This window comes from Natrix helvetica (assembly GCF_964273705.1).
Source record: "Natrix helvetica genome assembly, chromosome: Z".
Lineage (NCBI taxonomy): Eukaryota > Metazoa > Chordata > Lepidosauria > Squamata > Natricidae > Natrix > Natrix helvetica.
In genome coordinates, this window is record NC_138554.1 from 106,307,917 (window position 1) to 106,328,189 (window position 20,273).

The 20,273-nt window shown below is 38.5% G+C and overlaps 1 protein-coding gene across 7 annotated transcripts in view; it reads left to right on the forward strand.

Moving 5' to 3' along the window:
• Positions 1-20,273, forward strand: part of THSD7A (thrombospondin type 1 domain containing 7A) — a 342,001-nt gene that overhangs the window by 302,693 nt on the left and 19,035 nt on the right. For all 7 annotated transcript variants that reach the window (XM_081970895.1, XM_081970893.1, XM_081970890.1 and 4 more), the window contains 7 exons: positions 4,683-4,816; positions 7,407-7,560; positions 8,655-8,796; positions 10,413-10,528; positions 12,703-12,820; positions 15,949-16,094; positions 18,709-18,883. In XM_081970895.1, coding sequence (XP_081827021.1) covers positions 4,683-4,816; positions 7,407-7,560; positions 8,655-8,796; positions 10,413-10,528; positions 12,703-12,820; positions 15,949-16,094; positions 18,709-18,883 — 985 coding nt within the window. The remainder of the gene's footprint in view (positions 1-4,682; positions 4,817-7,406; positions 7,561-8,654; positions 8,797-10,412; positions 10,529-12,702; positions 12,821-15,948; positions 16,095-18,708; positions 18,884-20,273) is intronic.

Here is a 20,273-nt window from a genome sequence, read left to right on the forward strand (position 1 = left end):
TATAATTAACTTGTCCTACCTCCAGTTGAAAGAAATCAAGTTGTATACAAGCCTGTGACTGCAGTGAAAGCAGTGCACAGAGACTTCAGCATCCTTTGAGAGAGAAGAGTCAGGATTAAAAAAACAATATATGCTGAATTTTGATTAATTTATATATTCATTAGGAACTTTAATTTTTATGTTTCTAACATGCTTCTTATTTAACCCAAGAAAGTAGGTGACTCTAATTGTAAAGTGGTGAAAATCAAAGCAATATACAATAATGGCCATAGGATTATTATTTTTTTAGCATTTATAGAATTTTTTTTTTACTATTACTGCTAAATTTCTGACAAGAAGCAGATTTATAACTAGTTCTAATCAAAATCTGAAAATGGGATTTTTTAAAATATATATATATATATTTATTATTAAATTTATTTGCCGCCCATCTCACCATGGGGCTGTTTTGGCCAATTTATAACAGTAGAACGTAAAATGATAAAATATAAATATAATAAAACAATGAAACCTAAAATAAAGAAAGTACAGCAATATGAATTAAAAGATGGGTAACGATGTAAGTAGGGTGTCTGGTGGAAGGGAAAGTTGGTGGGGTGTGGGGGGGTTGCCATCAATCTAGAAGCCACCTCCAGTGTGATATTCCCCCATTGGGACCCCAGGCGAACAGGCAGTACCAGTTCTTCAGACTCTTACAGACAGACAGGAGTATGGTAAGAGGGTGGAAAGAAACATCACCCCAGGGGCAGGAGGGCCAGTGCTATGGAAGAGAAGATTATTCACAGAAGGCCTCCTCTGCTTGCACGAATGGGACAGTCTTGTCCTAGAAGGATGAGGCACAGTTTATTAAGTAACCTGGATTCATGCTACTTAATAAATCAAGGAGGGATCAGAACCAATACCTTGAATTGATCTGGATACTATACTTGATCTTAGCCAAAAGGCCAAGAAGCGATGCAACCTGCATCAGCTGAAACCTCTGAATGCAGTTCAGGGGATCCAAAACTGTTCGTTGCTGTTTTGTGAGATTAGCAATCCAGATTTCTCTCTCTCTCTCCCAACGCTTTTTAAAATCAGGCTATTCATGCCTTTCTATGTCCTGAAACGTGGCATCTTTTTTTTTTAAAAAAAATCACATATCCAAGAATCCCATAAATAGAGAAGTTTCAAAATGTTTTGCTTCAAGTCTCAATTCCATGTTGTTTCAAATGAGGCAGACACACAGGTTTTGTTCTCACAGTATAGACCAGAGGTGGGGAACTAGGCCCCCTTTATGACCTATAGACTTCAACTCCCAGAATTCCTGAATCAGTCGTGCTGGGAGTTGAAATCCCCAGGTCATAAAAGAGCCATCGTTTGTATAGATGCAGAACAGCCTTTAGGGTTATCCATCAGGGATAAAGGAGGATAAAAAAGGGAAGATGGCAGCCACAGCCATGTGTTGAATTTCTGTCCCTTTTACACAGGGCTGCCTTCTTAACTTTTGTTTGTCCTCACTCTCCAAATCTGAGGCACTCTAAGATGCTGAGAGAGCAGCTTCCATTATTGCACAGCCAAGTGAGATGGGGTCTAACCCAGATCCAAGGCAACAGGTTCAAAAAAGAAGATGTGGGTGTGTCTTCAGAATATGAAACAAACCGATAACTTTTACAAAACACATTTATGGAATAAATGTGCTTCCAACATATATGCGGGGGGGGGGGTATTTTTGGAGCTGTAACATACTGTGCTCCTCTGTTATTGAATGCCCCCCCCCCAATCTCATGGAGCATAGCAAATTTTAGTCCCCAAAAGCATTCCTACTCTCTGTTAAAATCCAGTTGGAAATGTTCTTAGCCTTTGAGAGCACCTCTTGACTGAAAGTTAATTATGTAATAAGCTAAAAAAGGATGTAGGCAGAAAAGCAGTATTACCTGTGTCACTTTTCACCCAATACAAGTAGTCCTTGATTTAACCTAGAGTTCGTTTAGTGACCGTTCAAAGTTACAACAGCACTGGAAAAAAAAGTGGCACATGACCATTTTTCGTAATTTGCATTATCCCCATGTTTGCGTGATCAAAATTTAGATGTTTGGCAATTGGCAATCATATTTATGATGGGTGCAATGTTCTGATGTCATGTGATCACTTTTTGTGACCTTCTGACAAGTAAAGTCAATGGAGAAGCCGGATTCACTTAATAATTGTGTTACTAACTTAACCTCTGCAGTGTTTCAATTAACAACTGTGGCAAGAATGGCCGTAAAATGGGGTAAAACATCATAAGTCAAAGACTACCTGTACTTTGAAAAGTAGCATAGTTCAATATAAAATGTCATAAGCAAACTCTCTGAAAATTCTCTGTATTTACAAAAACCATTCCTTGTTAGGAGAATCAGTTTACCAGTCTGAAGCACCTGCGTTTTTGTGAATATGCTTTGCTTCCTAACTATTCTTTTTATTTACCTTGCTCATTCCCTTGCGCTCATCGTCAACACCTGTTCCAGGCTCAGGTAAGAGGCTGTGAAACAGATGCAAAACCATCACGCATGCTTCTGGATCAGATTTAATTACTGTATGCAGCGTTTGTCTTTTGCTTTAACTTTCCTTTGAGTCTAGCTGAATGCTGATTTAAAAATGCTTTTAATGCTTTATGTTAGTCACTTTTTTTGCTAAGCAGAAATGGCAGGGCAAGATGCAATCATAGAACGGGATGAAAAATTGATTGCATTGTTATTATTAGTCATTAACTGCCTTTGATAGATGAAGATGATCCACGAGGAACCCATTGGACAAAGGCTATAATGCAAGGGTCTCCAAACTTGGCAACTTTAAGACTCTTGGATTTCAATTCCCAGAATTCCTCAACCATCCATGCTGCCTGGGAAATTCTGGGATTTGAAATACACGAGTCTTAAAGTTTCCAAATTTGAAGTCCTCTGCTCTAATGGCCATGTGTCCTTCCTACTCATATGACTAATTTTGGTATACAAGATTCAAACTTCAAAATGCCTGTTTAGCAAGATGATCTAATCAGGAGACTTCAGTCACACCGAATCTTCACTCAGAAATGACCAGAAGGAGTTGCTGATAACACTTTTTAGTACAAGTGCAATTATTTATCTGTTCTGAAAGACCCGGAAAGTTGGTAAATCTGCATCATACTGGGCCCTTTGTATACAACCAAGAATTTTTCCATCTCTTTGCAGCTGGTCTCCATTTCTTATTCCACATATCCCACTTGTACCTGTTTAAAAATACTAGTCATGGTGGCAAAACATCATGTATATTACATTTCATCTGAATGATGAGATGTAAAGCATTTCATCTGAATGATGAGATGTAAACAAAGCAAAATGATATAAAAATGCCACCCAATTCAGACTGTCACATCCAATCAGATCTTGAGGAACAGGTCGCATTATTGTTTCCATTTAGTCAATAGCTAATTTAACGGCAATCTCTATACCAAATCAGAGTTTGTTGAATCCCAAGGCCATGTGAAAATATAATGTAGTTATGACACTGAGTCAGTTCAAGGTTACATATAAATCCCCACTTCATGATTTAGTGGCAGGAATAATGGTATCCAACAGAATGGTTATGATGAAAACTTCATCTCAGTGGGTTTTAGACCACTGAAGACATAGTGTCTATCCCTCTAATCTATCCTACTATTCCATATTATAAGTCAAAACAGATGATTTCTTCATATTATTCGGCAATGGGTAATATTTATTTAATAAATACTTATTATACTTTTCATTTAATTAATTATTTAAATAATTTAAATAATTATTAATTAATAAATTTAACAAATATGTAATACAAAAAATGGATTCCTATATTGTGAAAAGACAAATTTATTTTGTTAGTTTTAAATGTGTTATGGCTTACAAATTATGGTTTGTGTGTGAGCCAATGGACTCAACTCCACTTGAATAAGTAATGATTTATGTATTCAAGTAAATTGTGGTTCAACCAGCAGAAGGCACAACATGACTTTTAATAGGATGTTGAAGAATCATTTACCAATCAGTTAAATAACAAGATTTCTTCTAAGAACAATAAGCTCTCATTCAAGTAAAAATCTTATGGATTTTGTAAGTGTCTGAAGGTAAATGCAGATGTTGCTGAAGCAAAGTAGAATTGAGCAACTAAAAGTGGAATAATAAACGAATACTAAATAAATGTGAGACTGTGAGCTTCTAACATCCAAGAGGAAATAACAGGAGCCAAGATCACAGTTTATTCTACATCATCTTGCTGGCAATTGTGTGATTCCCGTAGATTTCCTGTTCCTTTAACTGTACGGGGTGAAAAAAGAACAAAAGATATTGAAACCTTGCTGCTGTATTGTTCAACTTGATGGCTCACTTGATGCACCTAAAAGAAGCGGGTTAATGCATTTAGGAAACACAGAGTTGAGAAAGGTTGTAGGAAAGGTAAGAAACTGATTTCATAAAAGTGAAATGAATTCAGAAACAGAAAGAGTGAATGCCTTGAAATTCTTCCCATCTGTAACCCAATCAACAAATCTAAGCATTGTTGGATTGCCATGCACACCTATGCTTGCTTGCTAATGTTGCTATGCATGCCTCTTAACTTTGAATAAATGATAGTTACAATATTGTTCCAGTTCCCTTCTGCCAGTTATCCTTCCCTACAGGAAGCAAGCTGATTATTCCGTCTCTGCGTTCCAGGTTTACGAAGTGGTCCCTTGCCATAGTGACTGTGGTCAGTATATAGGAGTCACTGAACCCTGGAGTGTCTGCAAAGTGACTAATGTGGACTTAAAGGAGAATTGTGGAGTGGGTGTGCAAACCAGAAAAGTGAGGCAAGTTAAACTTTTATTAGATTTATCACTTTGGAGGGAAGAGGAACTTCCACCTGAAAGGTTTGGCATGCTTATTTAAATAATGGTTTGTTAAGCCTATGCCATAATAAGAAAGCTTTCAGAGAATTTTTATGGACTTCCACTACAATCAGGCTCATCAGGTAAGGTTCTCTTTGAAGCTATGTCACCATTTAGAAAACCTTTGATTAACTCAAATCCAATGAATGCTTCATGGCATCTTCTTCTATGCAAAACAGAAATACTGTAGCTATGAGCCTTTCCATATTCCTGTGTCTAAATTGACTGACGGATTGAAATGACATAGAATCAGCCTTTAATTTCCTTGACCATTTCCTGATATTACATTCCTATAAATTACAATTCTGGTGGTGCTGGATGTGGATGTATATTTTTTCGAAGATAGGTCATCCCTATCTTCAGAAAGGGTGACCCCAGCCTAGTTGAAAATTACAGACCAATTTCTTTATGTTGCATCACCTGCAAAGTCAAGGAATCAATCATAAACCAATCCATTACCCTCCACTTAGAGACAAACAACCTACTCTCTAACAAACAATTTGGTTTTGGGAAAAAAAGTTTTCCTGTAATCTGCAATTTCTACACTGCAAAAACAAATGGACTACACATCTCGACCGGGGTAAAGCAATACATGCAATTTACATAGACTTCTGTAAAGCCTTTGATCCAGTGGTACAGGACAAACTATTTCTAAAACTAGAATCGTATGGCCTTTCCAGATCCCTGAACAAGTGGATAACTACATTCCTGTCAAACAGGCAGCAAGTTGTCAAAATAGGGGGCACTCTATTAAATGCTGTACCTGTTAACAGCGGTGTCTCCCAAGGCAGCGTATTAGGACCCATACTCTTTATACTTTACATAAATGACCTTTGCGACCATATCATAAGCAACTGCGTTCTCTTCACTGATGATGTAAAACTATTCAATACCACTGACAATGTTATTGCCCTACAAAGAGGCCTTGACTATGTGTCAGAATGGGCAAACAATTGGCAACTCCAAATTTCACCCAACAAATGCTCTGTTTTACACATTGGAAAAAAATATCAGAACACCAAATACGAACTGGGTAGATATGACATTGTGGATAATCCTCATTCTCTCAATGTCCTACCTGTCAATGACTACTTCGGCTTCAACCGCAACAAGATACAAGCTCACAACAGATACAAACTTAACGCAAACTGCTCCAAACTTGATTGCAGAAAATATAACTTCAGCAGCAAAGTGGTCAATGCCTGGAATGCAATACCTGACTCTGTGGTTTCATCCCCAAACCCCCATAACTTTAACCTTAGACTGTCTACTGTTGACTTTATCCCATTGCTAAGAGGTCTGTAAGGGGCATGCATAAGTGTCCCAAATCTTAATTTCTTCCAGATTTTTCTATATAAATGTTAAAATCAAAATCTTTTGATCAGTGGTATTTAAACATACAGACAATTGCTTTGTCTGAAAAATTAGGCTAAAAACAGACATAGACCTCAAAGGCCAAATATGCTCTTTCCCGGACAAGGACATTCCCCACTTCACAAACAGATTAAAGTAATGTGTTCTATATAGGGCTGCCCCTTGGAGGCTACTTGGAAGCTACAGCTGGTCCAGCATGCAGTGTTGCAGGCAGTGTTGAGCACACCTTGCTATGCCCATTGTACTGCCAGCTGCACTGGTTACCAGGTGGCTTCCAGTATAATTCAATATACTATAAACCACCTATAAAGCCATTCATGGCATAAAGCCCTGTAATTTGAGCAACTGCCTAGCTGCACCCATCCAGTGTGATTGGGCAAAGTTGACACACTTTGCATTCCATCAATTAAGTTCCATCATCCTGTGGAACCCAGGAAGAGTGTCCATAGTGGGACCTCCCTTCTGGCATATCACCTCAAGAGGTCCAGTTTCTCCCATCTAATAGTATTCAGGATGCTATTGAAAATGTAGCTGTTCTCCCTGGCCCTAGGCTGTGTGAATTTTTTCCCTGTTGTTGTCTTGTGTGCTGTCCATTAATTCTTTTTTAGTTTTAGTTTATTTATTTATTTTTTTACTTTTAATGACTCTTCTAGAGTCATTGGAAGTCAAGCAGCCTATGCATTGTGTAATTAACTAATTAAAACAGACACAGAATTTGTTATAATCAAGTTTGGTTATAGTTTTCAAACTAGTTTAACACTCTTTCCTAATTAGAGTGCCTTCATCTATTTGAGTGATTCGGGAGAAATTCTAAGTGTGCAAGTTGAGAATGTTATATGTCTTGTTAACTTTCTGCTTCTGGAATCTTCTTCGTGAAAAAGTTGTTTGCTAAAACCTTTAGATTGATCTTCTTCTTTCTTCTCTCTTTCAAAGTTTCCACAATGTTCTGCCTGGGGAATGCTAGATAATGTAACTGGAGAACACTATTTAAGACTAAGATTCATGTTGCTTTTTTATTTTTATTTCCCTTTAATTCAGCACAGACCTTTCTATATTGGAAGGATCTGAATATATTGCATAATTAATTTACAGCTACATAATCTTACATCGACTACATCTAAGGGCTTTGTCTTTCCAGATGCATGCAAAATACTGTGGACGGTCCTTCAGACATTGTGGAAGACTATCTGTGTGATCAAGAAGAGATGCCAATGGGTGCTAGAAAATGCATACTACCGTGTCCAGAAGACTGTGTCATATCCGAGTGGGGCCAATGGTCTAAGTGTTCCTTGGTAAGAACTTTAAGAAAGTAAGGGTTCTTTTGTCCAACCAAATCAAATTTGACCAAGATACTTTCTTCTGAAATGCCAAACCAGTAACCCAGCTAGATATTTCTATGTAGAACTTACATTTTTATCCAGCCATAGAGTCAAACCATCTAGTGTTTGATTATCATCTCTGAAAATAAGGGGATTTTTCACATGACCTGCTTCCTGTTCCTTTTAAACTAAAGATGCTAGAGACTGTATATCTTGAGTAATTGCTCTTTCAATTGTTCTACCACAATATTGGAGGAAATAATTATAGGTTGGTTATCTCACCTTTAGTTCCCTTGGATATTGCTGGAAATGTTAGTAACCAAGAGTAATTCTTGGCAATACAGTTTGGCACTAAAAAAACTGTTAGCAATGTATTCCCATCTCAGGTTGCATATACTGTATGTATGTGATATATTTCTGTATACATAGATCTTCAATTCCCCCCCTGTGTAATATTTCAAAGACTTCTCACTTTCAATCTATATTCTACAGTTTTAAAACTACTTAATTTTGACAAAAAAAAACTAGATGGTCATTACATTAAACTGTAATTAGTCTAAAAGGTCAGCTAAGCCAGAAGTGAGTACTGTAGTCTTTTAGCGTGCTGTTGTTAATCCTGATTCTGTAACCTTCTTAGTGTTATATATGTTCTAGGCCAGGGGTATCAAACTTGATTTCATTGAGAGTCACATCAGAGTTGTGTTTGACCTCGGGGGCTGGGATGGGCATGGCCAGGGTGGCGTGATGTCACTCATGTCAGGGGCACCTGTGGTGGCCCAAGCACTCTGCCAGTGAAAACAGGCTCCCAAGCACCATTTTTGGCTACCTGCAGCCCTGGAGAGCTGTTTTGGGCTGCGACAGCCTTCTGCAACCCTCTGCCAGCTAAAATGGAGCTCCATTTTCACTGGCAGAGGCACTGCAGGCTGGTATAATTATGAGTTCTAATTCACTTAATACGATTCCTAAGTGAGTGTGGATTTTGAGCCCAATTCTTTTAAATACTTTTGCCTTCAATAATTCGTATTAAGTTTTATCAAATTAAAAGGATGTTTGTTTTCTTTTCTCAGCCCTGTAATGGAAGCAGTGTGAGGGAACGCTTAGCAAAGATCTTAAGGCTGCCTCAGGAAGGAAAGGCCTGTCCTTCTACGGTGGAGACAGAGCCTTGTCATCTGAACAAAAACTGCTATCACTACGATTACAATGTGACAGGTACTGGTGTTGATTAAATCCTTGTAGATTGCAGCCTGAAAGAAAATATAGATAGTCTCGATTTATGACCACAATTGAGCCCAAAGTTTCTGTTGCTAAGGGAGATATTCGTTAAATGAGTTTTGTCCCATTTTATGACCTCTCTAGCCTCCATTGCTAACTGAATCTGTCAATTGGTAAGTTGGTTCATTGGTGAGAAGCCAATGGCTTCTCCATTGACTTTGCTTATCAGAAGATCGCAAAAGGTGATCAGATGACCTTTAGACACAGCAACGGTCATTAATATGAACCGGTTGCCAATTTTGATCACATGATCATGGGGATGCTGCAAAGGTCGTAACTACAAAAAATGGTCATGTCACTTTTTTCATTGCTGATGTAACTTTAAATGAGCTGTTGTAAATTGAGTCCTACCTGAATTGTAGCTCACCAGACACATTCTCTTTTCAAATAGCCCAAACATTTTTTATAGCCTGATTTTCTATTCGGATAGTTTTCCATTACATCTCTACTTCCAAAACCCCTTACTATTCTGTGTCTGGTAAGTAGTTCATTCATTCTACAATAAAGCTATTTGGACTCCCTCCAAAAACAATTGGTCCATTGCTGGGAGAAAGTGGCAAGAAGGTAACAAGCAACAGGGAGAAAGCAGAACTATTTAACTCATTTTTTGCATCTGTCTTTACACAAAGGGATAAAACAGTCCAACCTATCAAAAACAGCATGAATGAATTCAACTTCCCCAGTTTCTCAACTTCCCCGGTTTTTGCTGGAGAGTTTTTTGTTTTTGGAATTGTGATCAAGACACCGAAACAAGTCATAAATGTGAGCCAGTTTGCCAGTCTTCTGAATTGTGTTCTAGCTTTGAATCATTGTTAAACAAATGGTCATAAATCAAAGACTATCTCTAGAGTTGATGTGATTAGTTGGTTATTTCCACAAATTCTGAAGTTCTCCCAAACTCTCCTAACTTTCCTTTTGCATCTGGATAGTTTTATTTTGGATCTGAATTCACAGACAGATAACAAAGTTCACTATCAGAATATAGGACACCTTACGCCCCATTTTCTTTGTCTAATCCTCGAGAGTCAAAAACAGATATTGCCTAAGGCTGGGATTCCCAACTTTTTTCCAACTAAGAACTTTGTTGCGCTTAGAAAAGTATGCTTAGCCCTGAGAAATAGGGTGTGTCTAGGATGATGACATGGAGTGGAGAGAGAACAAAATTTGAATTGGATCTAATTTAATTAAAAACTACATTAGTCAAATGTAGATAAAGTTCCCCTGTGTTTTATATCTTTCCTATTAAAATTATAATGGGCTCTGAAGTTGTACTCTTCTAGATTTGACTACTACTTTATGCACTCTTACAAGGTGATGTATGCCCAGAATTACCTGTTTGAGAGGCTGGTTCAGTGTGTATTAATTTCATTGCTATGCTCATCACTTGTGTCCTTAGGAGGCTGACACAAGAAATTCACTGTAAGTCATTGAATCTTTTGAAAATGAAGGAAAATATGAACAAGGGAGGAGGGCAGGTTACTGAATTTATTGTACAACACACATGAGATCTTTTTCACTGGCTGCCATTCTTCTTTTCTTCCCTTCCTTTCAAGACTGGAGCACATGCCAGCTAAGTGAGAAAGCTGTTTGTGGCATTGGGATCAAAACAAGAATGCTTGATTGTGTTCGCAGCGATGGGAAGTCAGTTGACTTGTTATACTGTGACAAGGTAGGTGAATGTTTTCCTTGTTTTGTGGTTGAAAACCATCATCTATAAAGCTTTCTCTTCAGTGTGTCTGATCAATCTTGTGACAGATGCTTCTCAAAGCTATTCAGGGACTGCTGTGTACCCTGTAAATGAGCTTTTGATTTTGGTTATTTAATTCCCTCTTTTTGCTTAAGTGAGTGATCACTAAGGTATGCTATTCCCCCTCCCCTCTACTGAAATAATTGTTTGGGAACAATAAGCCATCAAGGTGAATAAATTAAATAAATCTTAATTGGAATAGCCATCATTGTCCTAATTTGGAGTGATTCTTTTGTAACTATTTGATCTTCTGCCAAAGTGGTCTATTTCTCTTTATCTCTCTCCCTGTCTCTGTTTTTAGGGGTGTTATTTTCCCAATTGTAAATTGTTTGGCCTTTTTATAAATTTGAAAAAAAATGCCTGCACAAAAATCAGGCTGTGCTGAAACTGACCAGGCTGTTTTCTGTTTGATGCAAGGAGGCAAATTTGTGTTGTTCATTATAAAAAATATGTACTCAGTTGGACCAATTTGTGCATCTTGCAAATACAGTAAATCTATTATAAAGTCTCAACAGAAAAAATATTTTGGAGTTCTAATAATTTCTATGGAAAGTGTTAATTTGTAATTAGAGTGTAAGGAGTTTGTACAGAAATGTGGATGAAGCTGGTTAGGACATTAAGTAGAAGTCTTGGGTGAAATAATCATTATACAACTATTGAGCAGGTTGCTTTCAATCAAGGCTGGAATGAGAACAGTACAATTTCCCACAGCCTCAAAGATGCAAAAGGGAAAGGCCTGGAATTCAACCATGAAGCAAAATATAGGGCTCAATTTCTGCATTTCTGCAAGAGACAGATCATTTGTGTATATATGGCTTCTATCTGATTTGCAATAAAGGAATACACACATAATCATGTTGTGTCTGTGAACTTTTCTGCTGTCAGCAAGTCCCCTGAAGTGGAATGTCTGGAGAGCTGAGATTTATTGCTGTGCTTGGCGTAAAATCTAATAGCATATGTCTCCAAACAATATTTGTCAATTGGTTTCTGTTGTATTATTTTATATTGCTTATTTAATGAGACGATTCAATTTATGCCTCTTAACATGGCTATTTGAAAAGCATGAGTGCCTGTTCTGAAATTATAAGGAATGGTGGAATTAATTAAGTGGGAAACCAGAACAATCATTCCCTCCCATTAAAAAAAATGCAATGTTTACATCAACTACTAGAATAAGTAGGATAGAGCCATTTTATTTACTTCCCATTATAATTTAGGATCATTGTTTTAATATTCAACTTCCTATTCTTTCGTGATATTTATTCTTCGGTTGTAAGCAAGACATCACGAAGTCTATTTTTTGTGTACAAAATACCTACTGTCTGAACATAATAGAACAATGTTTCTTAAAGTGTAGTTCTAGAATCCTCTTAAATTTTCAAAAATTTAGAACAAAATTTAGAACAATGACAGTTCTCTCTCTCTCTTTTTTTTGGTGTTCTGTCAAATCATACTTTTTCATGAAAAATATTTTGTATTATGGTTAGTCTTCAAATTATGAAGGCATTTGAAACTAGAGTTTTTGTATCTAAATGATATGGTCATAAAGAGGACCATATCCCTTTGTTTCAGAAATTCAAGTAGTCACACTAATGATTATACTGTATTACTGATCCCTTGAACATGGGAATGGGAAAGAAGGATTTTTTTGCATATAGTATCACATTTAATTGGGGATTATTATTATTTTGCTGTTGAAGATATTATTGACCCCAGGAAAATAATACTGATGTCACGAATGTGGACGGCAGTACAGAGCTGCCTTTCAACAAACTCTTTTAGCTTTTTTTTTTTTTAAGTATACCACTTTTAAAAAATCGCACCACTGAAAATGAACACTTTGCCACCAAATTTGGTCAGTTTGATCCTAATAATCTACGATGGCCATAAAATGGAATTCGGGCTGTAGGAGGCTGTAGATTGTAAGAGAAAGCCAATTAATTTTATCAAAGAACTACAAGAGAATTTAGGTCCTTATACGAATTGGTACAATTTTTCCTTTTGTGATTATTAATTTATAACTGTGTTGGCTTCTGTTGAGTTGATAATTTTTCATCTGACATACTGATAGGTATATCCTTTTCTCTCTTTTTTAGCTTGGTCTGGAAAAAACTTGGAATATGAACACCTCCTGCATGGTGGAATGTCCTGTCAACTGTCAACTGTCAGACTGGTCTCCATGGTCTGAATGCTCCCAGGCTTGTGGTCTAACTGGTTAGTTTAGAAGCTTCCTGGTGATGGATAAATGAGGCCAGTTATCAGTCATCAGAAAAAAAGAAGAAGGGACGGAGGCTCTGGTGGAAAGATTGCTAGATTGAGGCAGATTTGGTTTGCTTTCCTATAAGCTTCCTATATTGCCAGATTTGTGCTGAACAAATTGCCGTTCTGATTCTGAGGACAGAAGATGGGGGCAATGTTTCTTTGGGATGACCACAGGAAGCTATATCTATGTAGCATTTCTCAATCTTGGCAATTTGTAGATGTATGAACTTCAAATAACTGCTGGTTGAGGATTATGGGAGTTGAAGTCGATACATCTTAAAGTTATCAAGGTTGAGAATGCTGTATGATATACTGGAGAAAACAAAGCTTGCCTTAAGCTGGAAGAAACTTTGCCTAATGGTATTATGTTTCCTTTCTGCAAAGTAGCTTAAAGGTAAAGGTTCCCTTCGCACATACATGCTAGTTGTTCCTGGCTCTAGGGGGTGGTGCTCATCTCCATTCAAAAGTCGAAGAGCCAGCGCTGTCCGAAGAAGTCTCCGTGGTTATGTGGTTGGCATGACTAAATGCCGAAAGCACATGGAACGCTGTTACCTTCCCATCAAAGATGGTTCCTATTTATCCACTTGCATTTTTATGTGCTTTTGAACTGCTATGTTGGCAGAAGCTTGGACAAGTAACAGCAGCTCACTCCATTATGCTGTACTGGGGATTCAAATCACCAAACTGCCTGATCAACAGGCTCTGATTGACAGGCTGATCAACAGGCTCAGCATCTTAGCCACTGAACCACCACATCCCCTGCAAAGTAGCTTACATGTATGTTATAAAGGCAACTCTTTTGTGCTCACAAAAGCTAGAATATTGAGGAAAATACTAAAAATTTGAGGGTATTGAGACCAGGTATTCTCCTATTTGGATTTAGGCCTTAATTATGAAGAACGGACTATATATAAGGAGAAAAATGCAAAGCCAGGGCAATACTTCTCACCATTCTTCTTTAACAAAAACTAGATCTACTTATGGAATAGGTGCTTTCCCCCCTTAAGTTTCTTACTCACACCATTCTAAATGGCAACTAGGATTACTTTTCAACCAGAGCCTGACTGATCTTTTTTTCAAATTGGTGAAATTTAAAGCTACCTGAACTAATAATGCCAAGCCAGAATTTTTACTTCAATTTCTTAGCAAGCCATAGTGATCTAACTAGAGGTCTAGCTGGCATATTACTGAATGCCAGTAGGAGGATTCACGCAGCAGGTTAAGCTTAAAAAAAATCCTTTGATTATGTATGAGTTTTATTAAATGCCTGACTCTTTAGGCTCTAGAGGGCAGAAAATCAAAGCTCAATACATAGAACAATGCAATAAAAACAAAAAAACGTAATAGCACACAATAATGGCACAAATCTTTCTTCAGCTAATTATCAAAGGCTTAGTGAAAAGTCATGTTTTTACTACTCTCTGGAAGTTCATAAAAGTGGGCAGTATTTGTGTTTCCAATATGTTTGCCAAAAACAACCTTCTGCCATCATGCATGCCTGTTTCAGTGCTCCCTCCTACTACACCTCCTAATAGGAGAGGACTTTTAACAGGAGATCTCAACAAATTAGAAGAGAAGACTCACTGGAAAAGTCCCTGATGTTGGGAAAGGTTGAAGGCAAAAGGAGAAAGGGACTGCAGAGGAAGAGATGCTTAGATAAAGCGATCAGTGCATGTACATGAATCTGAGCAAACTCTGGGACACAGTGAAAGACAGGGGGCCCCTGAATACTGTGATCCATGGGTCGCGAAGAGTCGGATACGACTTAGTGACTGAACAACAGCAATTTTATTTATTCAGATTAGATGGACAGAGTTGACTTCGATGAGGAGTCTCTGAAATACCCAGTCCAATGCTATATAGGCAGCAATCAGCATCCTTGAACTGCGGTTGGAAACAGCCAATAGGCAGCACTATTCCTGCAATAGTATTATGTAACTGTACTTCAATTCTTGCACTAAGCAGCTGATGTGCTTTGTTAGCTGCTGTGTTTAAGTGGTCTTCATTTATGTGAATTTTAGTAATTGAAGTACTGGAAGACAAGAATATAAGCCATAGTCTTAGTACCTCCTGTTCTGGGTAAAGTTGCAGCTGATGTGTCTAGGCCCTTCTAGCCTTTGTGCTCTTCCAGCAGCACTGGTGATTTTAGGAGAAGCCCAGATTATGAAGCAACTCTTTCAAGGGAAGCCAACCCTGCCAGGAGTCAAGTGGGATGTCTCCTGTTATCAGTTGGCTTCTGAATCAACCATTATTGCACTTTGCTTGGGTTTTGTTTGTTTGCTTGTACAATGGAAGTGTAATGATGGATGGATACTTAATCAAGAATGCATTATAGGTGTTAATCTTATTTTCTTCTTTTGAATAGGGGATTCATTTCATTTGTGATATCATAGGAACTGTGATAACATTGCCGCATGGTTCATTTACAGCATTGGCAGATAATTCTGCTGTTAGTGGCTGTCAAAGCTGCATTCCATATAACAATTATTTCTTTATTGCTCCAAATTTGCCCAAGATGCCTATTATGCTAGTGGTATTTGATATTTGATAGCATTCATGTCAAGAAGATGTCAAATTATTCTGTGCAGACAAAACAAGTAAAAATATACAAATATACATGCTTGTAATACATACATCTATTTGTCCTATCACTGTATATTTTGTCCCAGTAAGGAAGAAAATTTTAAAAAAAGGATTCTGGATCACTAATGGGAGCGGAGAAAAGATGGATAGATGTAGGGGTTTATATGTGCATAACATCTGGCACACCTGACACATAACAGAATTTCGACTTTCCAATTTTTTTAGCCAGCCTTCCCTACTTGGTATCCTCAAACTATGCTGGACTTTAATTAACCCAATTACTTGGAGTTCTGGGAGTTGAATCTAATACATCGGAAGGTTTGGTGAATGGGAAAGATTGATCCAGGCCGTATTTCTGGGCTATTCCTTAAAATGCACCAGCTGTGCAGGGAAGAACATCATTCCTAGCTAAAGAAGGACTTATGGCCTGAAGTGATATGTCTTAAAACACGTACAATATCAGTACTAAATGCTCTCTCTTTTTCTCTGCTTTGAAGGAAGGATGACACGAAAGAGAACTGTTATTCAACCTTTCCAAGGTGATGGCAGACCTTGTCCTTCACAAATGGAGCAGTTCAAACCTTGCCCAGTAAAACCTTGTTATCGGTGGCAGTACAGTTCATGGGAAGAATGTAAAGTTGAGGTAAAACTAGTACCTGGAGGTTTTCATCCTTAGATATTTGTGGTGCATGGTATCTAGAGGTTATGGAGAACGGCAGATTTAGGAAAAGCTGATTTGTATACTTCTATAGACAGCCTTACACTTTGGCCTGGACACAAAAACAAGATTTTATAGAACAATTAACTAATGAGCTGTTCTATCTTATCTACACTTGTTTCATTTATTATTTAAATGAGAACTTTTTATTAAATGTGGACATTTAAAACATACATGGCCTGATTTTTCCTATGGTTAGGAAATAGGCGTGACTTCATTTTTCCTAAATTGTTAAGCCTAAAGTGTTGTGCAACAATTTTGGCTTTTCAGTGGAAATTTTATTTATACAGTACATATAGGTCTTTTTTTTTTTTTTGTAATAAAATTTTATTGGTTTTTCAAGATTTATAGGGAAAAGGGTAAATGGACAGGTATACAAATTTTGGCAGTTGCAAAATGTGTGAGGCCCCCCTCCCTCCATACCCATAGTATACATTTATATATAATGCATTAGTATATAATTGATTACAATCAGCATATTAGTTCTATTATTAAATTCAATCAAATTAAACATTACAGTATAAAATCCAAATATAATTCCATTTTCACTTTCGGTCAATTTATAATAATATGATTTTCTTGTTTATTTTTGTGATCTGAGTCTTCTTGCTATTGCCCCATCTCCCTCCACTGGCAGAGCTCTGGCCCCTCCCGTGTCCTGCGTGTCCGTTGTGGTGTCTGGTGGTTTCTCTAGGAATGTTTTATTTTTTTCCATAAAGGCCTGCGCCTCTATGGGTGAATTAATTCTAATTCTTGTCTCCTCCCAGAATATCAGCATACCTTCAGGCATCAACCATCTAAACCACACCCCTTTCTGGTATAATTTATTCGCTAATTGCGAATAATTTTTTCTTTTTTCTCTAATCTTCTTAGGGATCTGCTTCAGAATGGTTATCTCCATATCATGATATGTCAATGCTTGCCCCCTTTGTACACCCAGAATTTCATCTCTTGTGCTTTTTCTAAGGAATTTAATGTGAACCTCCCTGGGTACATTGTGTGTTCTAGCATAAGCTGAGTTCACTCTATAAACCAGGTCTATATCCCACCCCATCTGTTGTTTTTCTTTGTGTGTGTAGTCAGCCAGAATGTTTGTCATGATGTCCCTTATATTTTCCCCATCTTCTTCTATAACATTTTGAAATCTAAGAAAATAGGACATTCTCTCAAATTCTAATTTCATCTGTTGGATGTCAAGATCTTTGTTCCCTTTCTGCACAGCTTCCACCACCCCCCCTCACCTCCTCCACCCCCCCTTCCACAAGATCCAGTCTCTGTGAGTTCTTATAAATTTGGGCTTGATTTTCTTTAATTTCATCTTTCATTTCCCTTAGCTGTTTCTTGATTTCCTCCTGGCCCTGTAAAATTTGTTGAAGCATTTGTTGAAAGTCCATCTCTATAGTCTTAGGTTGCATCAGTTCTGTTATCTTTGACTGTGTGGCTGGACTGGATGTTACAGATGTTGGAGCAGACGTGGCAAAGCCAGGTTTCCCAGGAGGTGGTCTTTTGGATGCCATCCTTTATAACATTAGAAGTTCAGTCCATATATAAGATAAACAGTTAGAAAAGAAGGGTAGCCAGGTGAGGTCCGGGAGCAGAAGAACCAGGCAGAAGAGAATCTCTCTAATAAGTCTGGCAATAGATGAAAGGTTTCCCCTAGAAAGTTCAAAAAATACCAATCCACAAGAGATTCCTCTGGGAGACACGGAGACAAAGACCGGAAGCCTGAATTTTAAAGGTGGAGTCAGGTTTCACAATTCATAAAGACAACGGAAGTGTGCCATCTTGCCCTGCCAGTTTTGGGCACAGAGGCATAACAAAGTTTTTAAAAGTTCCAAAAGTCCTCAAATCACAGTAGAAAGTGAAATTAAGTTGAAAAGAAAATCATCTCAACCTGGGTGAGGCTTCATTCGTTGGCTCTCCCCCCTCCTCCTTCCCCGGGGGCTGAGAGCAAAATTATTCCTCGCCGCTTGTCCAAGGGGGGGGGGAAACCCCCCTCCCTCCAGCCGCGCCTCCAGAATACTCCGAAAGTTATTTTAAGGAAAGCTGACTAATTCTTCGTGCAAAATAGGGCATGAAGAGAGAAGCAACCTCACCGCACCGCAGCTGCTTCCTTCAATTGCTTCATTCTCCAGATGGCTTTAGCGAGGCGCGAGGCGCAGAAACGCGAGGCGCCCTCCGATCTAGCTCCCCGGTGCCTTGGGCGCGCGAGAGACCTCCCGCCGGCCGCCGCCGCTGCAGGAGCTCCCCGCGATGCCGCCCCTCCGGCAGGACCCCTCTGAGGGGTGTCCTGTGCCCCCCAAGGAGTGGGGAAGCCCACCGGAGAGCCGGAGCGGGCAAAGAGCTGCCCGTCGCCGCTGCCGCCGGAACCGGAACCCCATATAGGTCTTTAACTATCACAACTTAAGCACAAATTGTATGCACTTTGGCACTAGCTGTGGTTCCAAAGCATGGCCCAGTATCCCATTGCCCTTTTGTGGTGTTTTATTCAGGTTTTTTCTCTCTCCTTATTCTGACTTCTTGTGAACATCTTTTCCAGGATGCCCAGTGTGGAGAAGGGACAAGAACTAGAAATATTTTCTGTGTGGTCTATGATGGATCTAGTGATGACACTGGCAAAAAAGTTGATGAAGAATATTGCGGGGAAATTGAACCTATGGTTGATGGCAATAAGAAAATTGTACTTGAAGAAGCTTGTACTGTGCCTTGTCCAGGTATTTCATTTGTTTGCATATTTTGCAAAGCTGATGTTGAATCCACTACTGATTGACTTTTGAAAGAAAGACAAAAAGAATATGTTATTCCTATATCATATTGTTGTGGATCAAAGTAAGGCAAAAGGAATTTGACCTCTACATTAATCTTTTCTTTAAACTCTCTTATTACAACAGCAACATAAAAGTTATTAATACATTAATAATTTGGAATGCAATAATATTTATTAAAAATATGGGGGTCTCTGTTTTAGAGATAAGCTTGCATAGAATAGCATGAGCATACTTATGATAGAATTGACTTTGATTTCATTTGTGGTGCTGCTGATAAAATCTGACAGAGCTGGCCAGGCTTGTCCTAGCTGCAGGACAAGTAGGTCCAGGGCAGGTAACTTTGTCTATACCAGTGGTTCCCAACCTTTTTTTGGCCATTCCCCACCTAAGAATCTTTAAAATCCTGATGCTCCCCTGTGACATATAATTCTTACTTTATCAAAAAGTACTCACACGGAGGAAGCCTAAAAGACCATTAACATGGTTTAAACAAGGTTCAAATTGCCCCCATTAAAAATCAAATTGCCCCCCTGTGGGGCGTGAGCCCCACATTGGGAACCACCAGTCCACATAAATTCTTACTGAACACTATTTTGCAAAAGCCTCATTAGATCAAAGCCAAGATTGATCATGGAGATCAATATCTATGGGCCAGGGGTGGGTTCCTGCCAGTTCTAACCTCTTCTATAGAAGAGGTTCCACAAATCTATAGTGCCATTTAGAACCGGTTCCAGCTCCCTCCCCCTGCCCATCCGCACATCATCAAGATGAAGAGTGAGAGGAGGAATTCTGGGAGTTGAAGTCCACAAGTCTTAAAGCTGTCAAGTTTGAACACCACTGGGGTTATTTTCCTAAAGGGTTAGGGGTGCAAGGCTCTTGTAACTTGACATCTTTAAGACTTGCATGCTTGAAATGTCAGAGTTTCTGAGCCAAGCAAGAGCATTGTTAAGTGAGTTTCACCACATTTTACAAGATGGCCACGCCCACCCAGTCACATGGCTGGCAAGCCACTCCCACCTGGTCAAATGGCCAGCAAGCCACTCCCGCAAAGCAGGCCACACCTACAGAAGAGGTTCTAAAAAAATTTGAAACCCACCACTGCTATGGGCCCTCTTTGCAACAACTGGAATATGAAAAATGGCTACATGGAATGTAAGAGAAATTCGTCAAAGCGAGGAAGTAATGGAAACATGAAATAACTAAATATATATGTCAAAGTATAAATTGTCTCACCTAGATTGCTATGAATGGATATGAAAGAAGGAATCAAGAGGTTAGTGATAGCTACATGTTATGATCCACTAAATAGTAATTAAGAAAATGAATTTTAGGAACT